Source organism: Xenopus tropicalis, chromosome 2, assembly GCF_000004195.4.
Source record: "Xenopus tropicalis strain Nigerian chromosome 2, UCB_Xtro_10.0, whole genome shotgun sequence".
Taxonomy (NCBI): Eukaryota; Metazoa; Chordata; class Amphibia; order Anura; family Pipidae; genus Xenopus; species Xenopus tropicalis.
In genome coordinates, this window is record NC_030678.2 from 117,305,841 (window position 1) to 117,323,868 (window position 18,028).

The 18,028-nt window shown below is 37.7% G+C and overlaps 2 protein-coding genes across 5 annotated transcripts in view; one reads left to right on the plus strand and one right to left on the minus strand.

Moving 5' to 3' along the window:
• The window catches only part of col4a2 (collagen, type IV, alpha 2), a 122,931-nt gene extending 115,286 nt beyond the window's left edge, over window positions 1-7,645 (minus strand). Inside the window, exon 1 of one of the 4 annotated variants that reach the window (XM_031897040.1) lies at window positions 7,471-7,645. The gene's annotated coding sequence lies outside the window, so the exon portion shown is untranslated. Of the gene's footprint in view, window positions 1-1,369; window positions 1,516-2,328; window positions 2,419-3,343; window positions 3,448-7,470 lie in introns of those variants that run through there. The other 3 variants (XM_031897041.1, XM_002933017.3, XM_004911987.4) reach the window with 3 other exon arrangements.
• Window positions 2,483-18,028, plus strand: part of col4a1 (collagen, type IV, alpha 1) — a 102,304-nt gene continuing 86,758 nt past the window's right edge. The window contains exon 1 of the mRNA XM_002933018.5: window positions 2,483-2,782. Within this exon, the coding sequence (XP_002933064.3) occupies window positions 2,717-2,782 (66 nt within the window). The 5' untranslated portion in view covers window positions 2,483-2,716. The remainder of the gene's footprint in view (window positions 2,783-18,028) is intronic.

An 18,028-nucleotide genomic window follows, 5' to 3' on the forward strand; every position in this document is an offset into this window, starting at 1 on the left:
TTCATTACAGCCTTCATTACTGCTCATTGTGTCACAGAAGCTGAAGTCCTGGCAGAGCTACATGGGAATTGAAAAGTCTGGGGGGGGGGGGGCGTTCAAATTTCAACCATTCAGTTCAATCCATGTGCAGCTCTACTGGGACCTTGGCTTCTGTAACAAACTAGCAGTAATAAAGGCTGTGTAAGGAAAAGAACATGCAGGCACCAGAGGTACCTTCCTTCCTTTTGAAGTCTGCAACTCACTGATATCAGTGGGGACCGGCTTTGAATTTGAGTCTTTAAGTTAGAGTAATCTCCAGAATTCTTACAAGTGTACAAGCTCACATAAAAGCTAATTGGTGATTATTACTACATATAGTTAGTAATAATCAGACATGTGTATAAGAAACAGCCCTGCACTCTGCTTTTGGCTGTCGCCACACTGGGCTGATTCTTAGTTTGCAGATAAACGCAAGCTGAGAATCAGCCCCTACACTCAGATTGGTGCTTTTCTATGCCTGCACCTGGAACTAATGTGATGGCCAAGGAGCAGGCACATAGAATGGATTTCAGCACCAATGTAGTGGATTTGGGTGCAGGCAGAGAATAGTGCTGATTTGAGTGTAGGAGATAATTCTCAGCATATCCACAGGCTAAGAATCAGCCCAGTGTGGCTATAGACATACAATTGTACAAAACTTGGAACAGGGACGATAGTTTCAAAGTAAATGCAGCCAGCACCATCTAAAGATCTGTGCAATAAGTAATCAGAGCTAGTGGAGCAAATAAGGGAATGTGCAGGCAAGGGATCACATTTTTTATTAAAATGGTATGGATTTTTTAATGAATATATATTGGAAGTAGGTTTCTTTTTTTAATTAAGAACCTGGTACCATTGGCCACCAATATGTGTTTTGGTTTGTAGCCACTAGGCCTTAGGGAGGGCAGCCTCATAATTTTGTTGTTGGGGGCCCCGTGACTCCTGATGGCAGCCCTGTCTGTAACTAACATAGCACCGATCAAGAAGTAATAGCATTGTTCCATCACAACACTCTTAATTCTATAGGCAAAGTTCTAACCCACATGCCAGCACATGTAAACAATACTACATATGGTACACATGCAGAAAATACATCCAGTATACATTCAAGCTGCACATAGGCAAGCAAATAGTACATTGGTAGGATATGTACATACAGACAGTTCTTACAGTATATAAAAGCAACAGTATAATCAGCAGCATACTGTATATACATGCAGTGCAATTTAAAATACATTCAGGACCTAGCTTAACAGCAGTAGTGCAGCTTCCGACACTTAGATGCTTTTGAAAACATGTGTTTAAAATCACTGCTTTCCATCCCCAGCCAAGCCAACTCTTAGGAACTCACCAGCTAAGTAGTGATCAAGTCCCAGGCTGTGTGCTCATTCCTGTACAGTCGGGGCTCAGGAGCGGAGATACAGTCGAACTGAGTCTCCACTGCACTGAGAGTGCTGCCCCTGTGCTCTGCTGCTGCTACTAGGGTGGTGGGTGATGAAGGCTCACTGAGGGTCCTCTATGAGGAGGGTGGGGGGAGTAGTGGGTGGGGTGACAGCACCAACAAAGTTTCTATATGTGTCTATAGCTCAGTTCATTCTGATCTTGCTTTCGGAGAGAGGGAACTTTAAGGATATGATTCTTCCACCTCCTGTGCTGTCATCCAGACAGTAAGCAAACAAACAAAGGACTGGAGCTGCCCCCATTGAAGTATCCCTGGGTGTGTGTGAGAGTGACAGGGGACCATGAGCTGGAGGCTGCTGTGTGCGCTGCTCATACTGTTAGGGCTCATCGGTACCAGTGATTCTGCGGTGAGTGCACTTATTCAACTTAAGGCTGTATCTTCAGCTCTCTATTGCAATGCTGGAGGGGGGCTAGTCTCTATATACACAGTGTCACCCACCATTGATTGCCCAGAGAAACTATCAAGGGCTGTAACTAACATAGCAGCGATCAAAAAGTAATAGCATCTTTCCAGCTGAGAACTCTCATTCTATAGGTAAAGTTCAGAGTCACATGCTGACACCTGTAAACAACACTACACATGATACACGTGCAGAAAATACACCCAGTATACATTTAAGCTGCACATCACATTGCAAATAGCACATTGTTTAGGATAAGTACATGCAGGCAGTACATACAGTATTCACAGTGACAGTATATCCAGCAGCACCAGCAGCGCAATGTAAAACACATTCAAAACATAGCTTGACAGCAGTCATGCAGCTTCCCACACTAAGATGCTTACAAAAACATGTATTGAAAATCACTGTTTTCCATCCCCAGCCAAGCCAGCTCTTAGGAACTCACCAGCTAAGTAGTGATCAAGTCCCAGGCTGTGTGCTCATTCCTGTACATTAGGGACTCAGGAGCAGAGATACAGCCGAACTGAGTCTCCGCTGCACTGAGAGTGCTGCCCCTGTGCTCTGCTGCTGGCTACTAGGGTGGTGGGTGATGAAGGCTCACTGAGGGTCCTCTATGAGGAGGGTGGGGGGAGCAGTGGGTGGGGTGTCAGCACCAACAAAGTGTCTATATGTGTCTATAGCTCAGTTCATTCTGATCTTGCTTTCGGAGAGATGGAACTTTAAGGATATGATTCTTCCACCTCCCTTGCTGGCACCCAGAAAGTAAGCACAGGATTAACTGGAGCTGCAGCCATTGAAGTATCCTAGGGTGTGTGTGAGAGTGGCAAGGGACCATGAGCTGGAGGCTGCTGTGTGCGCTGCTCATACTGTTAGGGCTCATCGGTACCAGTGATTCTGCGGTAAGTGCACTTATTCAACTTTCTATTGCAATGTTGGAGGGGGGCTAGTTTCTACATACACAATATCACCCACCATTTACTGCCCAGAGAAAACATCAAGGGCTAATCATAGACCCTTTACATACTGGCACATCGCCCACCAAGGCATGGAACACAAACAGAAGCCCACGAGAGCACTCATCTTAGACTAAACAAATAACCCACAATCTAGTTCATTTATATTCATAACAGTGTGCACTTTGAGCATTACTGACCCAGCAGCGCTGAGCCTGAACACACATTTGCACTACAGCTTCCAGCATTACATTGTACATTTGCATGCACTGACTGCTTGCTTGATAAAAGCACTAGTATATTGTATACAGAAGCAGTTCCTAGCCTAGATAACAATACGTCTAGCACTGATCACAGAAGGTACTTGACAGTTTAATTTAATTAGTATAACAGACTGTACAGCCTTGGCCCCAGTGAATCCATGGGGGATTGGGAGAGGTGGGAGAGAGTCCTGGGCCTGGTGTTTTTTGGGGTCTTAATGGGGGGTCCAGCAGCCGCTGCACTTACTTGGATAAACCGGGCCCCCTGCTGTCAGTGAGCTGCAGACTTTAGAAGGGAGGGTGGCAGCTTGGTGCCTGTATCTGCTATCTCCTACAACTTTCTGTGTGTACAGTAGTTACTGAAGTTGAAGTCCCGGTAAAGCCGAATGGGGATTGGATGGACTGGAAAGGAAAATTAAACCTACTGCATCCAATCTCTGTGTGAGTCTACTGAGACCATATTGTGCATATTATGCATGGCTAGCTGGTGGGAATGCTTTAATCTTTATTGGATATGCTGAAATCAGAAGTACTGTATGTTCAAAATGTGTTGCTATAATACTGCTTTCAGCACTCATGCATAGTGCTAGTGAATAGCAGTCAGATTTCTGCAGTCTCAGGGACTGGTGGGAGTCTGTTCTCTCCCATATCTCTAGCTATTTGGCCTTTGGCCATTGCTTCCTACTTTCAGATAACTGCACATGTGCATTTCAGCCTATGCTTGTCACCATACTGTGCCTTCTATTCTTATGGAAGAAATGTGGGCATATCATTTGTGAGTTTAAACAGCACTGGATTACTATGTTTTTGCTGGAATGTTATAACTGCCAGTACTCTGTTTCTTTTTTGGATTACAAAGCAATGGCTTATTCCTGACATTGGTCCTTTTTAAAATTAAGTTTGTCACATCAGAGATAAAGATAGTAGTTTTCTATGATTCAGAATTTGGGAAAATCAGTTGAAATTTAAAAGTGATTTCCAGAAAACAATACAAAATCTTGCAAATGTCATCAAGAAAGGAAGAAACTCTTGAAGTCCATGTGGTCTGCATGTGTTTTGGCATTGCCACCATCTTGATTACTACACTGCTGTAATTTGACTTCCAACATGCCATTGTCATTGGGTGTGAAGTGACACACATGGAAATTTGCAGTTGCATGTACCCTTCAAGTTCCACTGGATAATTCTGAAAATGGTCCAGGAAAAGCACAGATTTCCCAAAAGGCAGTGATACTTAAAGGGACAGTATACATCTTGCTCAAAATAAGTTAAAGGAACAAGGCTTGTGTTTGATAATTTTATTGTCTGCCTCACAAGTACCAAACATGGAGTAGCTTCAATATCCCTGTTTATCTCAGGAAAAAAAACATCCTTGACTAGACTAGCTAAATTTAATAGCAATGAAAACGAAACATTTGAACAAGGATGTGTACTGCCGCTTTAAGATATGTCTGCCCCTTTCCTTTAGCCTTACATAGTAGGGTTTGGCAGAAAGTTACTTTATTTGTATATTTGTCTCTTTTCACAAATATGATAATGGTAAACAGTGTGTTTGGGGGGGGGGGTTGGATGGATGGATATAATCATAGCCCTCTTCCATACATCCTTAACCAGCCAACAGTCATGCTCAGATTTCACAGGGATAAGCACTAGAGCCTATTTGTATTTTGTACAATAATATATCCACTGCAAATGCAAATACTGTTTCACTTCCCGAAGAGAATAGTTAAGGTGGAGTGGTATAACTGCAACACTAGTGGTGGCAACTGCATTCTGTCCTGACTGTCTCTTCCCTCCAAAGAAGAAAACTGCATTGCATCCAGTAATTGCTCTCTCTCAGAACTGTAATGCATTTAAAGGAAATACATTTTTGAGTTAATTGCATATAATTAACGATATTTACTCCAGGTTTACTCCATAGTTTAATGGCTGTGAGCCCTATTTAAAAGTTAGAAAGAGTCAGTAGAAGAAGGCAAATATTTTTTAAAAAACTATACAAAATAAATAATGAAGGCCAATTGAAAATTTGCTTAGAAATGGCTATTCTATAACATAAAAAGTTAACTTAGATGTGAAGCTAAGTTTCTGCCATAAAACTCCAAGGTCTGCCAGCATTCTTATAGGAATCAGTAGAATTCATGTAATGTTGTGCAAAAACAGAGACTAACCAGGGCTAAATATCGCCTAGACCAGGGGTCCCCAACATTTGTACATTACAGTCAAATGTAAAAAGACTAAGATTGGCTATTAGGTAGCCTCTATGCACACTATCAGCTTACAGCAGGCTTTAGTTGGTAGTAAATCTTGTTTTTATTCAACCAAAACATGCCCCCAAGTCAGGAATTCAAAAATAATTACCTGGTTTGGGGGTTCTAAGAGCAACATCCAAGGGGTTGGTGAGCAACATGTTGCTCACGTGGCACTGGTTGGGGATCACTGCCCTAGACCATCATAGTAGACAGCACTCTTCCTTGGAGTGTGCTGGACTGAACCAGAAATTAGGCTGACAGTTGGATTTCAGGTCACACAACTAAATCTGAATATTTTAAAGTTTATATATGCATTTATATGCAACCTGAATCTTCTTTGGGAACACTTCTGGGCCATGGGACATAAGGGAGACAGTCATGGAGAACTAAACTCCACCTCACAGATGAAAATGATGTCAGCATGATGGGGCACTATCAGCATGTGTAGCTTTGAGGAAATCTATGTAGTAATACAGTATGTAACCCTGTGTTCTGTATACCTTTTTGCAAACAGAAAATTATAAGACACCTGCATGCATGTTATGGAATAAATAAAACTCTTGCACCTTTCTCATGGAGCAAACCAATAAAGCATTATATAATTGCAAATGGAACTTAACAAAATTAACCATCCACAAGTGTTTATTGTTTGAAAACTTTTCTCTGTGCACTTGTATGAACACAAATGAATCTCTTACACATGCAGATTGTAATAATGCTGATGGCTCTGTAACAAACACACAAAAAACTCTAGTATGCAGATAACTTTACTATAGCAAAGTTAATTACACAAATTCTCATTGGCTGGGCCATTGTATTATTTGTATCACACTCTATTTAAAGAGATACTGACACCAAAAATTAAACCATTTTTACATCATAACATTATCTTTGAGTGCTACTTGTAGTTTTGCCTTAAAAGTATTTGGCCAATGGTTTTACATATCCTATTTGCTCCTTATGCTCCTTAATGAGGGGGCTGCCACATTTGTACAGCTGTAGGCCGTTAGCACTGGAAGCTGAGAAGGGACAATCAGGTTGAAGTTTAGGAACTTCAAGTAACAATTACTTACAAAGGCAGCCAAAATGGCAATAAATTGTCACCATGACCTTTAGGGAACTTTTAATGTACATTAGTATTTTAAAGAGTATTTTTTTGTGTTACTATCGCTCTATTTTAGTAAAAATCTGGTCCAAAGGTTTCATTGGCCCTAGGACAACAATCTGTAAAGAAATATCAGTGTTGCTTGTAATAAACTGGTCCAGTAAGATACAAGTCTTGGGTCTGGCTACAGCATAGGGTGAAGGAAAGTTTGTGTGAGAGGGGCAGATAAACCAGTAATTAATAACTTAGGGCAACATTTACTACACTTACACTGGGGAAATATTTGGAAGAAATATTTTCTCTCCTGAAGGAGGATTTCCCATAGATGGCCATATAAGGAATTATCTCAAATTGCGAACATTTCAAGCATCTGCCAGTGTTCTCATGGGGTGGATTTAAGCATGAAAAGTCATAATTATGTGATTTGGGGTCAAAATCTGCCCTGGATGGCCATGGAGTAGCATTTTCACATTAGATTAGCAGAATCAAGTGCAGAAGTATAAGAGACATGAACATTTCTGTTATGGTTTCTGCCCTGTTTTTCAGTCATCAAACTATAAACTTTTTAAATCCATATTTGGAAAACTATTTTATATCCCCCAAAAAGGTTTATTTGACCAAAGAGAGATACCTACTAAATACCTACTTTGCTCACCATTAGTTATAAAAACAGTTAGAAGCAATAATGAACTGGCTCAGTAACAGAATGCAAATGATAACCCAAGCATCCCTGCATTGCTAGGATTTGATAATAGGGGGAAGAAAAGTAGCATAGGAAAAGTGGGGTTCTATTCTCTAAATTAGAAGACAAATATAATACAGACTAAGAAGTAGGAGCTGCACAGCTAAACAAACTCCCATACCTTCCACCTGACACTGCACACATGACCGCAGTGGACCTTTCAAATGTTCCCCTTTTTTAACAGGTAACTGTATATATACATGTGTATCATGGTGCAATTTTTATAGGTACTATTAATAGAGTTTATAATATTAATGTAGAAACATCTAATCACAAACCTTTGGGGATTTCTGTAGGCTTCAGTCTTACATTTTCACATATTGTAAAGCTTAACTTGTTAAAGAGAATCCAATGCCATATGCCATTGGGACTATTTAGGCATATGTTTCTGATCAAGGTAATTTTGTCCTTCTTAGCATGATGACAGAACCGCAGAAAAGACCAGGAGTTTGATGAGAAACAGATGAATATGATGAACTACATTGCAAAGGTGTACATTCTTGAGAACATTCGAACAGATTGCTACAGCTGCCTCCTTTGCCATATTAGTCTTTCCAATTCTGAATATTCTCTATGGAGAAGAAAGCAATTAAGTAAAATTATTTTAACTCAGTGGATGTTGTCAATAAGGTCAAAAAAATATACCACATATTAAATAAATAAAATAACGATGCATAGAAATTGAATGATCAGTCTCCTTTATGAAAAGTGATACTGTCCTAAAAGTGTAACTAACAATGAATGGGCTATTTTAAATCACAAAACCTTTGTGGTTATATATGCAGTGTAGTATGTACACATATTAGAAAACGTTTGGACTTCAGCTGCTGTTGTACAACTATAGTTTCCATTATCCCCATTTGTGTTGGTGGAGGATGCTAATCTGTAATTCATATCTTATCATATTTGAAGGAACTTTGAACTGGAAACATCTGGACATATATTGAATTATGTTACAGATACTGATTTCCCCCTGGAGAGTAGGCAAATCCTTGCCTCATTTCCTTAACAGGAGGTTTAACTATGGAGGCAAATACATAAACTGAATTGATTAAGCCATCTTACTTTACCTCTTGCTGATAACAGTACATGAACAAATTAATAATATCCACATCCTACATAATCCTAAAACTAACTGCTGGTAGTGGGCAATGTTGCCTTAACATTTTCCTTCACCTTTTTTGTGCACATTGACAATAGTAAAAATATATTTTTAAAATTTTTACAGTAGTTTACTTATGTTGTGTCTTGAAGGTGAATCAGTTAGGTGTGTGAGCCCTTTAACATGATACCCTGTGCCTAGAGCTATATTTACATCTGATGCCATCCTAGGCACCAGACATAAACATGCCCCTCTGGTTGTGGAAGTGAAGTGCATGGCTGTGTGTGACGTTACATCTGCCGGAAATAACGTCACTTCAGCCGCACAATGCTCTCTGTACTCTCAGCCCCCCAACTCTGCCACCAGATTTGTACAGGTATGATCTGGTGGCAGCTAGGAAGGTTTATTTATTTTTAACATTTTTTAATGAATATATAGGCACCAGAAGGCACCCCTAAAAGCTGCCGTCCTAGACACAGGCCCTCAGGTGCCTATATAGAAATATGACCCTGTCTGTGCCACGTAATCCAAGAAACATTCACATTATGCCCACTAATTAATGTATTACTAAGCCCTTGGACAGATTTATCTATCCAGAGAATATTAATTAGTCTAAAACATCTGAAGCATTTCACAGCATTAACAGCATTTCTGTTAAGTGGCTTTATAAACACTGACCATAAGAAATTTAAGTTAATTGACTGATATCTGATTCTTAAATATGATCCTTTGAATATATTTCACTGAAGATGGGCTATCTTAAACCACACATATATAGAAAGGAAAGACATGGACCATACACATAAAAAGGTACTAAAAGAACAAAGGTCACCCAAAAGAAATAAACACTTCCTCTCGTGAAAACTCTAGAAATTTGTGGCCACAGCATGGTTCCAAACTGCAGTTACCAGCCGGATCCCTCAGTAATAAAATATGGGAACATAAAACTAACTATTTCCATTGGCCTGACCTGAACTCTGGCCTTTAGGATATAAGAACAAAGGAAAGATAAATGTATTGACAGAATATGTCAGAGGCTGTTTGCATTAACTACTGTTTCAGGTAGAAACAAACAGGCATCATATATTATTTACTAGAAGATACAAACTATGCATATGGCTTCATTGTTAAAAATAAAATCTTAATGAGTTTAATTGTGCATACATTGCTTCTTTGTGAGGTGTGTTTTTACTGTGTACAGCTAGTTTGAACAGTATTTTGTTTGCTTGCTATGTTTTTTATTATTATGGATGACTGCAATATGGAGCTTTTAATATGAAAACAAGAGTAATTACCCTTATGGGTTTCCATGCATAGAACATCTTGTATTGCGTGCCTCAGCTGGCATTTCTATTTGGCTAAAGTACAATTATTGTTTCATGTAATTATAATAAGTATTTGTTAAGGGTTTTATTAAGAAGGTAAAAATGTATCACCATCTATGGAGATACAATCTCTACAATGAAAAAGAGTGTAATTGTTTTTTTTAGTATACATTGAGACACTGTGCTTGAAAACATGTCCGTACAGAGATCGGTGGCTTTCTGGTGCATGATTTGAGCTACAGATATTTGGTTGGTGGTGAGAGGTTTACTTTTGCCTCTTAGCCAGGTAACTGTTGGGCTGAGTGCAAGAACTTAACGTTGCGGTTTTTGTGCAACACATCGAAGAAGTTGTGGTTTTCGCATTTTCTCTGCGACTTTATTTAGTTCATGCTTTTGCAATTTGGATCTTTTTATAAATGACTGACATTCGTGGAATTGAGTTTAGTCTTGGTTTCAAAAACTATAAAACCACAAAAATCCAAATCTTAACAAATGTTGGTGGCTAATAAAGAGCATTTCCCTTACACATAGCCAAAAGCTGAACTGTGTGGTGTATTGCTGTACCTTTAGATATGGACAGAAGGGCTATCCAATTCATCAAACTTTAATCCAGGCTCCAGAATATTTAGGACCAGGTGCTTTCCAGATAAGGGATCTTTCCAGAATGAAAGTCATAAACATAATATCTGTGGTGCTGGCAGTCAGGTTCTTCGCAGCTGGTGCCATATATATTACAATCTATGGGAGACTAGTCTCATTTAAGTTCAGAAATGGCTATGCCATTCTCCATAACATCCTTTAAAGGAGAAGGAAAGGCAGTCACTTGGGGGTGCCAAAATGTTAGGCACCCCCAAGTGACTTTAATCGCTTACCTTGTACCCCAGGCTGGTAACAGCACCAGCCCGGGGTACCTGGAGTGCAGCGCTTCCTCCTTCCTGCTTCCTTTCTGAAAATGCCAGAGGTCGGAGCATGCGCAGTCGAGTGAAAAGCCGACTTTTCTGTTAAACGTTCGGCTTTTCACTCTACTGTGCATGCACGCGCAGGGAACCCGGAAGGAAGAAGCGATCGCTGCTACCCTGGGCTGGTGCGTTTTTTTTCTCCGTACAGGGGCACAAGCCCGGGGTACGGGGTAAGCAATTAAAGTCACTTGGGGGTGCCTAACATTTTGGCACCCCCAAGTGACTTTACCTTTCTTTCTCCTTTAAACAAACAATATGACATTTTAGGCTGATTTGCTTTGTAACAATAATACAATGGTAACTAAGCTAGCATAAGTCCAAACTGATGGCAAAACAATACTGTACCTGGAAATCCCCAGGTCTCATTTGAGATAGTAGATCCTATAACTGTGTATATATGTGTATATAGTCTGTAAAAATGTTGACATATTTAATGATTTTGGTGTGGTTGGCTGGAATTTCCTTTCTAAATTCCTAAAAGAGACAAAAGCCAAGAGGTATAAATTGTCCTTAAATGAAAAGATTAGCAGTAAGCAAGTTCTAGCGATCCCTTTGGAACTGCTAAGACTTTCCATGTGTACTAAGAAACCACTGCCTTAATTACATGAAAATTTCAAAGTGAGAAGGAAGCAAAAAGAACCAATTTGTAAACAAAGCGTAAATCATCCTTTTAAATCTAGAGCTTTGTCTGACTTGAAAGTGGCTATTTTATATCTGTGGCACAATCCTAGAAATGTGTAAAAGTTTTAAGAGAAAGAGTTTTCCCATATAAAAAAATCTGCAAATTCTAAGTCTTTAAATATGCATTATATAATATATCCCTAGTGTTAATTACAAGGATATTACAGATCCCAGTGGAGCTCTCTGACCATAAAATGTATTTGTATGCAGGGTTTATTTTAGATTTATTTTATAGGGGACCTGTCACTAAGAAATAATTCAAAATCCTATTCTATTGTGCCAAATTGGGCCAAATAACTTCATTTACATTATATAAATGATTTAAATATTTCCTTTCTTCTTTTGGAATCCAAAATCACAGCAAGCAGGTTGAAGCCATTTTGTAAAACTTGTTTTCAAGTTAGCAGTGAAATTTGCGAAACATTTAATGGTTATAATTAATTACAGAGAAGGGTGGAGCATGGGGACCATGTGACGCTGGGGTGCACCCTTATGTCATTTGGTATAGTATGTTTCATTTTTTGATAACTAGTTATTTATAACCATTAAATGTTTTGCATATTTCACTTCTTACTTGTTGTGTAGTTTATGTATGTACATTTAGGCCCTTAGTGGTGAAGTATAAGCATTAGATGGCTTCCTTCTCTATTGTTTATTGTTTTAAGCTGTTATCAAGGAAAATCAACTAGAAAACTGTGACTATCTGGTCTGACTATGATGGAATGAAGGCATTTTTTTGATAATACTGTTTCAGATGGCATGATGTTATGCATGCATATGTCTGTTGTGTATGACTTGCATCTTCTAATTAATAGGCCTTCACTTTTTCTAGCTTCTCCTTTCAGCTTAAGAAATAAACTGTATTTAATTTTGTTGTAAGCATGCGGTTTCTCCCACTTTATGATGCTTTGCTACTTCCACATATAAATCTGACAGGGATTTATGTAATACTATACAAAAACAAGAGGATATGGGTTGTTTTCTGGGAATTGTAGCTAAGACCACCAGGAGGATAAAATATATACATAATAGTTACTGAGCTCCATTTCATTTGGGGCATTATACAGATACTATAAATCTCAAATACTATCAGTTCACTGATAGAGGGTTGCTTTTATTCACATACTAAACAATAATAATAATAATACATTTTACTTACACTTTTGGTGTTTCACTGCACATTTATGGTTTTTTCTTACTCTCAGAGTAGAAAAAACATTTTCAGCAGGTTACAAACCCTATTATCCCTCCTCTATGTGAAGCTAGCTAGTCTCAAGGATGGCAAGACACGGAAAGATACATGTGTTTGAAAGAACTTTTTGAGAAAAAGGAATCTCAATTAGGATTAAGTATTGCTGGTTTGGGGTTAAGAAACAACCATTGTAGGAATTTTATTGCTTAATGTTGGTGCAGATGTAGCAGGATTCTGGAGGCACTCATATGAGAAGTATCTCCTGTTGCTATAGTTTATTTATAGTATGCTATATAATGCCTGCTGACTAACAATAATCTTTAAAAAACTGATATACCCAGTGACCTTTTGTCTGTATACTTTCCTTGTATACTTTCCTCAGTATATACTTCATAAGTGACTTCATAAGTGATACTTCTCAGTTGCGGCACACCCCTATACCTTTAAGCATGAACTGGTACACGTTGATATTTAAAAGCCACTCTTTGCCAGCACAGGTATGGGATTCTTTATGCAGAAACCCATTATCCATAAAGTTCTGAATTACAGAAAGACCATCTCCCATAGACTCCATTATAAGCAAATAATTCACATAATAAAACTGTAACTTTACTTGATCCCAACTAAGATATAATTAATCCTTATTTGAAGCAAAACAATCCTATTGGGTTTAAAATTGAAATTATTTTTTAGTAGACTAGGGGGTAGATTTTTCAAAACACGAGTTCGAATCCCGAATAGGAAAAATTCGGATTGGAAACGAAAATTTCTGAAGATCGCCCAAACATGTTCCTTACCCCTGGCCAGTACTGTGGAGTAATGTCTATATACGCCCGTATAACCAATATATAATTGTTGCTCACAGTGTAACAATGACACCCTATTGCTCTTAAGGAGCACATATTTATATTATATCTAGGTTGCTTTTAAAGGTCCAGCATCCACATTATCCTGTCTGCCTTAAAGGGAAGAGTGAAAAGCACAAATAACCCACCATATAGGTTAGAAAGAAGGTTAGCACATATTATTCTTCCACTTGAAAACAAGGAAAAACACGATTCTGGGGGCTTCAGCTATAGAGTAGTTTATTGCTGGTTATCAGCAGATGGTTTAGGGATTGCAGAGAAAACACTACTCTCGACTGATTTACAGTTCACATGTGCATTTAATTGAAGAGCATGATGGGGGTTGTTTAGATTCAGCTGTTTTTTTAGCATTTTGCTAAAGAGAACTTTGATCAAATGAAACTATAAGTCTCATGTTTAAACACTGCATGTTTTTATAGCTAATTATTCTCTGTAAGGATAGCAGGAAATGTGGGCTGGTCTATCATTGTCTTCAGAACTAAACAAACCAACTCATGACAGATACAGGGGGGAATAAACAGAGGGTTTGATAATGCTCTTGGGGGGACACTGGATACATTTTCTGCCACATTTGGAGACTGAAAAGGATGTTGTCTCTAGTCCATATCTATCTTAAAAAACAAATAAACATCTTTAAACTGTTATTAAAAACAGATGTAGTTTTTCAACATTAAATATTTTTATTGCATAAAACTTGGTCAACAAACAAGTGACTTGTAAAACAATCATGCAGAAGGACTAGGGAGGCTCGAATTCTACTTGCATAGGACTGATTCCAGTGGGTAGTCTCATAGTGCATAATCCTCCCAAAAAAGGGTTGGAAGTAATTGCTTATTCACACCAGATTCTTCAAATATACATTACTTTTTCGGTGCTTTAAAATTTATTAAATATTCTAATTTCTTTATACAGTGTCAACATGTCTTCATAGCTCTGCAAAATGCACTGAGAGACTACAAACAGTTCAACAAACAGAGACAAAACCAATTATAAACAATTGAACAGGCAGAGATAACCAATACATGGTGGTCCTGCCCATAAGAGCTTGTACTTTAGACTAGAGTATATAGTTGAATAGCATAATCCAGAAAGTGCATTAGTTATATAAATTATAAATACGATGGGTGGTTTAGTATTATCTGCAACCCATCCTTGTAATTATTTTAACTAATTCATTGATGAAGTTTACATTTTTGTTTTACTTTTTGTTTTTAATATCCACTTTGCTGAGTACATGCATGCTTTCCAGACTGATCTGTAATATTAAATTGATCCATAAAGAATGTACAGGTATAGGACCCGTTATCCAGAATGCTCAGGACCAAGGGTATTCCGGATAAGGGGTCTTTCCGTAATTTGGATCTCCATACCTTAAGTCTACCAAAGAATCAATAAAACAGTAATTAAATCCAATAGGATTGTTTTGCATCCAATAAGGATTATTTGTATCTTAGTTGGGATCAATTACAAGGTACTGTTTTATTATTACAGAGAAAAGGGAAATCAGTTTTAAAATTCTGAATTATTTGATTAAAATGGAGTCTATGGGAGACGGGCATTCCGTAATTCGGAGCTTTCTGGATAACGGGTTTCCGGATAAGGGATCCCATACCTGTATTACATTTATTATGGATGAAATGTTGAGGTCACCAATTTGTTATAGATCTTAATATTTTCACAACAATCTAGTAATCTAGTAACAATCTAGTAAATTAGTTTTTATGTGTTACAACATCATAAACAGCCTGGTTTATTTACACTTTTCTTACCTTCATCTTAACTTTCTTTTCTAAAGATATGTTGTCTTTTATTTTCAGTCTGGGTTAGAAATAGAAATCAACTATCCAAATACTCTTGTATTTGTTTTTTATTATTTTTGACACTAGCTAACACAGTACTACAGTTTTTGTTCTATCTTGAAACTTAATCCCTACTCAGTGCCAGACATTTATGATATTTTAGATAATAGCAATTCATAGAAGCAGACCAATTGTATTCACACAAAGAACATGATGGCAATTTATGAAACAATCTCTGCTATTATTCTACTTGAAGGCATTCCAGTCGCATGATTCAAACCACAGTGAAAGCAGTTTCTTCCTTATAATGCAGGGATTTTTTTTTTTTTGCTAAAACATCATTTTCACCAATTAAAATATTCTTATGTGGCATCAGTGTAAATCTATTTGAACATAACAGTGAATAGAAACAAAATTGCACTTGTTTTTTTACTGGATGGAAACAGTACTTATTTCAGGTATGGGATCCCTTATCCGGAAACCCATTATCCAGAAAGTTCCGAATTACGGAATGACCATCTCCCATAGACAACATTAATCTTTATTGGGGGGTCAAAACAAGCCTATTGGGTTTATTCAGTATTTAAATGATTTTTAGCTGACTTAAGTTATGGAGAGCCAAATTACGGAAAGATCCCTTATCCGGAAAACCCCAGGTCCCGAGCAATCACAAAAAATACGAAAAAGTCGCAAAATGTTTGTTTCCAATCCGAATTTTTCACATTCGGATTCGTGGATTAGTAAATGTGCCCCTTAGTGTTAGGACTCTCTTAGATGAAAATTTTCACCCTTTGATTTGTCGGTTTTGGTTCATGCCTTGTTTTAAGGTCTAACATTTTTCTTATCTATAATCATATAAATGTATCATAATAATAGTCACTCTCCTTTAGTTCCAGGGTTATCCAACCCAAGCATTGTGCCTCATATTTCCCACCCACTAGCCTTTAGTCTGTTTTGCCAGCAGTTGTGCCAACTGCATTGGCAGCTCCACAGTTGGTCTAGGCCTGAGGCTGACTTTGTTTTAAACTTTTTTTGTGTAATAGATTTTCTTTTTTAGAAAACCTGACATTGAACCATAGATAATTGTATATAAATTCTTAGGGCCCTACAATGCTCAACCATTTTGAAATGACAGAAAAAAAAACTTTTTGTGGTTTGTACAGGTATGGCACCTGTTATCCAGAATGTTTGGGATCTGGGGTTTTCTGGATAAGGGTTCTTTTTGTAATTTAGAGCTCCATATCTTAGATCTGCTAAAACATTTAAACATTAGATAGACCCCAATAGGATTGTTTTGGCTCCAATAAGCATTAATTATATCTTAGCTGGAATGAAGTACAATGTACTTTTTTATTATGACAGAAGAAAAGGAAATGGTGTCTACGGGAGATGGCCTTCTCATAATTCACAGCTTTCTGGATAACGGGTTTCCGGATAACAGATTTTACACATGACATAGATGGCACTTTATACAGAATCAATGAATGAATTAGCAGCAGCCATGTGTGGGGTAATATAATTCAAAGTAAAATGAAATAAAATATTTTCATATTAACATTTTGGTTTCTGGTATTAATATACAATATTTTATATTTGGGGTTTTTCTAGTTATAAGTTATTTGCTCAACAGTCCAGGACTGATAGATTTATGACAGTCTTCCACATTTACTATATGCATGAATAAACTTTTTTTCCCATAAAAGATAATTGTGTATTGATAATAATAATATAAGAGTGCCATTCATTAGCTTGGAATCTGTCTGCTTTAAATTTAATTGCATGTTGACCTTTATCTAGAATATTCACACATGGCCATTTCATGAGAATAGATGAAGCGCCTTTAATTTTGCTTAATAAAGGCCCCTATTGTTCAGTGGAATACCAGAACCTTCCAAAAAATTTCTTTAGATCACAAATTTCAATGATGTGAATTAAGTGAGCACTTTATTTGGTGCCTCGATGTTTGACTAATAAAAAGGATAACAGTGAACAAAGACACCTTGTATAATTCATAAAAACATCCTACAAAGTCTGGAAAAAATATAACATCTTTTGCATCTAATTTATATAAATTCCAACATTTATAATTGGAGATTGTTATGAGACAACTATACATGGGCAGCCAACAGATCATTACAAAACTAGTGTGATCATTTAAAATAAACTGGAACGTGGCAAAATGCCATAAAGTAAGTGGTCGCACCTTATTCTTTTTGTGTGCCTACCTCCATTTACTTGTTGCACCTGTACTTTACACATGCCACAACAAGTCATAAAACCTGAATGGAGCACAGCATTGGAAGCACTAATGCAGGGATCCCCAACCTTTTATACCTGTGAGCAACATTCAAATGAAAAAAGTGTTGGAGAGCAAGACAAGCATGAAAAATGATTGGCTACATGATGCTCTGTCTGTCAGTTCACCTGGTTTTTATGCAACCAAAACTTGCCACCAAGCCAGGAATTAAAAAATAAGCACCTGCTTTGAGGCCACTGAGAGCAACATCCAAGGGGTTGGTGAGCAATATGCTTGCGAGCCACTGGTTGGGGATCACTGCACTAATGGAATACTTAGGGGCCGATTTATCGATTTATCACAATTCGAGTTGATGTTTTTTTCATGATTCGAGAAAAAATCGAGAATATTCTTATTAACCACACATGTGTGCTTGGAAATATTCTGTCGTGCTGTTTTCTTAAATACGCTGGCATTCAAGAAGAAAAGTTACACGAGTTTTGTTATAGTCATTTAATTTTCACGTCAACATTTTTTTTTCACAAACTCGAATTTTGATAAATCTGCCCCTTATAGTCATTTATCAAAAATCTCACAGTTGCACAGAAAACAAATCATGCAAAATTGCATTTAATTTACACTGTGACTTTTTTCAATGAGTTTCCCATTAATTTAG